The following is a 5,736-nucleotide window of genomic DNA, read 5'->3' as shown; positions in this document are numbered from 1 at the left end:
AGGTGTGTACGGGGTGTATATACAGGTGTGTGCAGGTGTGTGCAGGGCTGTGTGTGCAGGTGTGCACGTGTGTGCAGGTGTGTACATACAGGTGTGTACAGGTGTGTATATACAGGTGTGAATGTGTGTGCAGGTGTGTTCATACAGGTGTGTACAGGTGTGTATATACAGGTGTGAACATGTGTGCAGGTGTGTACATACAGGTGTGTGGCCTGGGGCGGTGGTGGGCGGGGCCGGGGCGGTGGTGGGCGGGGCCTGCCTGGTACAGGTGTGTACAGAGGTGTATATACAGGTGTGTGCAGGGCTGTGTGTGCGGGTGTGCACGTGTGTGCAGGTGTGTACATACAGGTGTGTACAGGTGTGTATATACAGGTGTGAATGTGTGTGCAGGTGTGTACGTACAGGTGTGTACAGGTGTGTATATAGAGGTGTGAACATGTGCACAGGTGTGTACGTACAGGTGTGTACAGATGTGTATATACAGGTGTGAACGTGTGTGCAGGTGTGTACATACAGGTGTGTATATACAGGTGTGAATGTGTGTGCAGGTGTGTATGTACAGGTGTGTACAGGTGTGTATGTACAGGTGTGAACATCTGTGCAGGTGTGTATGTACAGGTGTGTATATACAGGTGTGAACATGTGTGCAGGTGTGTACATAGAGGTGTGAATATCTGTGCAGGGTTGTACAAGTGTGTGTAGGTGTGTGTACAGGGCTGTACGTGCAGGTGTGTATATATACAGGTGTGCACAGGTGTGTGTACAGAGCTGTACATGCAGGTGTGTATATACAGGCATGTACAGGGCTGTATGTGCAGGTGTGTATGTACAGGTGTGTACCTACAAGTGTGCACATGTACATATGTGTGCACAGGGGTGTACAGGTATGTGTGGCATGTACAGGGGTGTACGTACAGATGTGCACATGTGTGCTGGTTTAGGTACAGGTGTGTACATTGGGGTGTATAGGTGTGTGCAGCATGTACAGGTGTGTACATGTGTGTGCAGGGGCGTACAGGTGTGTACATACAGGCGTGTACTGGCTGTACAGGTGTGTGTGAATGGGTGTGTGTACAGCTGTGTGCCCTGTGTACACACAGCTGTGCACATCCAGGACTCTGTGTGTGTCGGGGGGGTGTTTTGTGCACACGTAGGGCTGTGCATGTCTGCCCAGGGCAGCGCGTGTGGGGTTTCGGGGGTGTACAGGCGCCTGTGTGCACAGGCAGGTGCGTGTCCAGGGGTAGCGGGGGGGCTGTAGGGTGACGGGTGCGTGTGCAGGGCCGCACTGGCTGACCTCTCCTGGTACCACCTCCATTCCCTCTCCTGCTCTGAGGCTGCCGGAAAAGTACCAGCGCTTCTCCGAAAACAAATCTCGCAGGAGAAATGCCATTTCCAACAGCCGACGCGATGAGAGCCGTGTCATTCATTTAATGAAAGGGGGAGCTGCTGACAGCCCTCACCCCACCCCAGTGCTTCCCCCCCGCTTCCTCGCGCTCCCTCAGCCCCATTTCCTTCATTAATTTAGAATAACGACACCGCCAGGTCCCGAAGCGAAGCGTGCAGCCTGCCCCCCCTCCCGCCATGTCCTCCGGGAGCTCTGCTCCCCCATCCCATCCCGTCCCCTGCTCCCCGGGACGCTCTGCCCAGCTCCCCCCAGTCCAGATTTGCCTTCAGGACCCTGACGGGAGGGACGGGTTTTGCTTTGCAGGTAAAAGCTGCAGCAAATGCATTTTTGCTCGTGTCGGCTGCTGTCCGGGAGGCGAAGGGAGCTCGGGGCACGGCAGGAGCGAAGCTGAGAGCCCCGACGCAGGGCAGGTATGGGGAAGGATGCTGCGGCGAGCGCTGCAAACCCCTGGGCGGGCAGCAGGACCCCATCCAGCCCCGGTCCCACGGGCAGGACGGGCATCCCCAACCCCTCGGCAGCGGGGAAAGCTCCGTCGTGCATGGGACGAAGCGCACAGCCATGGAGGGGGTCGGCGACCTCAGAGCACGCCGCCGGCAGCCCCGCAGCTCTTGGTGGGGATGATCTTCCTCTTGCAGGCGAACATCTTCCGGAGCTCCCCGCGGAAGCGGTCGTGCAGCCAGGCGTAGAGGAAGGGGTTGCAGCAGGAGGAGCTCATGGCGAACCAGTGGCAGAGCAGCTGGATGAGGAGGAAGTAGTGTTTGTTGATGAGGTTGATGTCGATGTCCCGGATGATGTTGAAGACGTGGATGGGGAGCCAGCAGACCCCGAAGGCCGCCACCACCAGCACGATGAGGCGGAAGATCTTCCTCTTCCTCAGGCGGTCGAACTCGGCTTGGCTCTGCGTGGGGTGGCCGGGCACCACGCGGTTCCTCAGCTTCACCGAGATGCAGATGTAGGAGAGGGAGACGGCGGAGAGGGGCAGGATGTAGGTGACGATGAGGGTGCCGTAGGCATAGGCAAGGCGCTGCGTCTCCTTCTCCATCCAGAACTCCTCGCAGATGGCGAAGCCCTCCTGCCGAAACTCCACGTGGTACGTGTGGGCGATGGCGGGGGCCACCAGCCCGCAGGAGAGCAGCCAGATGCCCCCCACCACGGAGATGCAGCTGGTGACCGAGATGCGCTTCTTCAGGGGGTGCACAGTGGCGTAGTACCTGCAGGGAGAGAAACAGGGGAGCCCCTTGCTATCGCAACGATTCATATCGCGACGTGCAGCCCCATTGCCCGTGCAGGGGAAAGCACCGACAGCTCTTCGGCGCCTGCTTTGCTCGCAGGCTCGTGCCGAAGTCACGGCCACCTGCTCCACCCCCGCTGGAGCTGGAGGGTTTGGGCTGAAAGCATCCGTTTGGGATAAATCCCAATGACGTTTTAGGAACACGGTGAGGACAGTGTGACTCAGTGGCCGCCTCTTTAGCAGGAGAAACATAAGTAAATCTTTTTCACCCCCAAAAAAGTGCTTTGCTGAAGAGCGAAGGAACACCACCAGCACTCCTGGGGACCCTCCTGGGTGAGAGGAGCACAGCTCTGCCAGCGGTACAGGTTTCCTCCTCTGCTCCAGTCTTCCATTTTTGGGGTTTTTTTTTGCCCTTCCCATCATGGTTCTGCCCCTCTCTCCCCTGCGGGCTGAGGCAAACCAGCGCGAGAGGCACTCCCCGTGCTGCCGTCGGTGCTGCCAGCATCGCTCCCATCCCCGCGGGGTTTGCAGCATCTTTTCTGAGAGGAGATCTCTATGGAAACACGTTTTTTTATGAACCACCCCCTCCTCAGCCCCTGCCCGGGCGCACTCAGGGAGGCACAAGTGCTCTCAGCCAGGGGCCAGAACACGGCGTGATTTGGGTGCAAATTGATCCAGCAAAGTATGGTGAACCGGGTGCGAACTGCAACAGTGCTTGTGTGAGCACCGTGCCGGCCGGGAGCGCAGACCTGGCCGTGGGCGGTCGGGATTTGGGTAGAGGCGGCTTTGTACAGGCGAGCATGAACCTGCACAGCATCACCCCCCGACGCAACACAGCAGCCGCCCAACAGCCCCACGGTGCTTCCCCGACCCGATGCTAAAGAAAAGGCTGCAGAGAGACTGCAAAGATCCCCCCAGATATTTCCTTTTCCAATTTTGAGTGTTCGGCACTTAAAACCCCAAGCCGAGCGAGCAGCAGCTTGAGGGGACCGGAGGGGGGACAGACCCGGACCCCCGCTCCATCCACCCCACCGGCGCTTACCTGTCAACCGCGATGGCCGTGAGCGTGAAGACGGAGACGTAGACTGTCATGGGCTGCATCAGGAAGACGAAGTAGCACAAAAACTTCCCAAAAACCCAACCCTGGGGGTTGAAGGCGTAGGCCAGGGTGAAGGGCACGCACGTGGCGCACATCAGCATGTCGGAGAACGCCAGGTTCCCGATGAAGAAGTTGGTGACGTTGTGCATCTTCTTGGTCTTGCAGATGACGTAGAGGAGCAGGTAGTTGCCGAAGATGCCGACGAGGACGACCAGGGCGTAGCAAGGGATGATGAGGGGTTTGAAGGACTGGATGAGCTGCACCCCGGTGAACTGCGCGCTGGCGTTGGAGCGGTTCTGCAGGGCCAGCTCGTAGATGGTGGCATTGGTCACATCCCTGTCCCCATCCCCCTCCATGCCTGCGGTTGAGCCCCGCTGCCTGCAAACAGCAGGCAGGCAAGAAAACCCCTGTCTCCAGCAGCCTCGGCACCCCAAAAATCTGTTGGCCGCAGGTTTCAGGTGTCCGTGGGGCGCATCCTGCTCCTCATCACAGCTTTGCTGCGGCTGTCACCCGGAAATGGAAAATGAGGGTCGGAAAAGGGGCGATGCGGGCGAGCAGCCCTGCGTCCGGAGGGAGAGACAGCCCCGGGCTCGGCAGCAGCGATGGCTTTGCAGGGGGAGGGGGGGAAATGAGAAGAAGGAGAAAAGCGGTAGGGCTGAGCGTGGGCTCAGGGGAAGCACTTACCGAAATCTGGTCTCATCAACACCCCTTTAAACGAAGCGTTTGCTGCAACGCTGCCTCTGCCCCAGCCCAGCCGGCGCGGAGGGGCGGCTGCCGGCAGAAGGAAAAGGGAAGCGGCAGCTGAGCCAGAAAATAGCTCCTAATGTTTCTGGAAATAACAAAGGACATTAGTGGATAAATGAAGAAAGATGCTCTGCTACTTTTTCTACCGCCTCAAAGCCTGGTGTGCCTGCGCCCCGCTCATCCATCACCCTAAGGAGATTAACCCGGCTCTCCTCAAACACCAAGTCTGGCAGCAGCCAGCCCGGGCTCCGTCGCGGCTCCAGTTCAGGGGGCTCAGCCGAGGCGTCCTCCTGCCGACAGCAACGCCAGGTTTCCGTATAGAAGGGAATGGGATGGGCAGGGGACAAGGAGGAAATTCTAGGGGAAAAAAAATTAGGTGGGTCCTGGCAGACATGTCCCTGCCCATCCAGGCTGATGGTCCCACATGCAGCGCTCACTGCCAGACCCCCCCGGGACCCCCTGCCCGGCACTGCCCTCCCTCCCCCGCTGCTCCCGCGTCCCTGCCTCCCTCCTGCCCGCTGAATCAGCTCACCGCCCGCTGCAGTCCAACTTTAATTTCCTGGGCTATTTCCATATATTATCTCCCGCTCGTTCCCAGCACAGGACTTGCCGCCCTGTTTTTTTCTCTCCGTACCGGCCGTTATTTCACCCTAAAGCCCTCACGCGCCTGAGCTAGTAAGACCAAAGCCCGCCCGGCAGATTTTGGAAGTCCCCAGGGGACCCCAGTGGAGACCTGCACCCAGGCACAGTTTTTCAACACGTCGCGGCAGTCCCCAAAAAAGCTCCAGGGTCCGAATTTGCCTTAACTGGGGTTTTAGATCAACTTCCACGCTCCCTGCCTGCTGCACCCCACGCGTCCGCAAGGCACCCCACCTCGAAGGATGCGCTCGGAGACAGAAGAGGCGTTTCAGAATAAAGTCCCTCTTACCAAACATGTGCCGCTGAATCCAAAGCCGTGCAACCGCCTCCCCGCACAGCCAGCCCCGCGCTGCTCTTTGTTCGGCTCAGGGAGGGAGTTTTGCCCGCGGAGCATCAGCAGGTAAAAATCCTCCTGTAAATAAATTACCGTTTGCAGAAGCCTCCTCCTGAAATCCATCCTCAGCCCCGCACGCGTCCCCAGACCGAGGGCCACTTTTCCAAACGAAGCACCCGCAGCAAAGAATTAAGTTGTGCCGCCCAGCGGCGTTTCAAGGCAGTCGCCTTCCCGCGGGCTGGGGGTTGGAATCCTGCTCGGGGGGCGCAGAGGGGAGCAGACCC

At 58.8% G+C, this 5,736-nt stretch overlaps 1 protein-coding gene across 1 annotated transcript; it reads right to left on the bottom strand.

Annotated features, from left to right (window-relative positions):
* Positions 1-1,982: 1,982 nt before the first annotated feature.
* Positions 1,983-4,091, bottom strand: LOC104285854 (prolactin-releasing peptide receptor-like). Its single transcript, XM_009884358.1, has 2 exons — positions 3,679-4,091; positions 1,983-2,616 (listed from the first exon to the last, which is right to left on the bottom strand). The coding sequence occupies exons 1-2, from the start codon at positions 4,089-4,091 to the stop codon at positions 1,983-1,985; spliced, it is 1,047 nt and encodes a 348-aa protein (XP_009882660.1).
* Between the last annotated feature and the right edge of the window lie 1,645 nt (positions 4,092-5,736).

The sequence above is a fragment of the Charadrius vociferus genome, unplaced genomic scaffold (assembly GCF_000708025.1).
Source record: "Charadrius vociferus isolate BGI_N301 unplaced genomic scaffold, ASM70802v2 scaffold1044, whole genome shotgun sequence".
Taxonomy (NCBI): domain Eukaryota; kingdom Metazoa; phylum Chordata; class Aves; order Charadriiformes; family Charadriidae; genus Charadrius; species Charadrius vociferus.
This window is presented reverse-complemented; position numbering and strand designations above follow the sequence as displayed.

What these genes read in the sequence shown, in the direction of transcription:
- LOC104285854 (XM_009884358.1), bottom strand. Translation starts at nt 4,091, where the DNA reads ATGGAGGGGGATGGGGACAGGGATGTGACCAATGCCACCATCTACGAG. An exon ending in ACGGCCATCGCGGTTGACAG is followed by an intron (nt 2,617 to 3,678) that starts GTAAGCGCCGGT and finishes CTCTCCCTGCAG; the next exon opens with GTACTACGCCACTGTGCACC.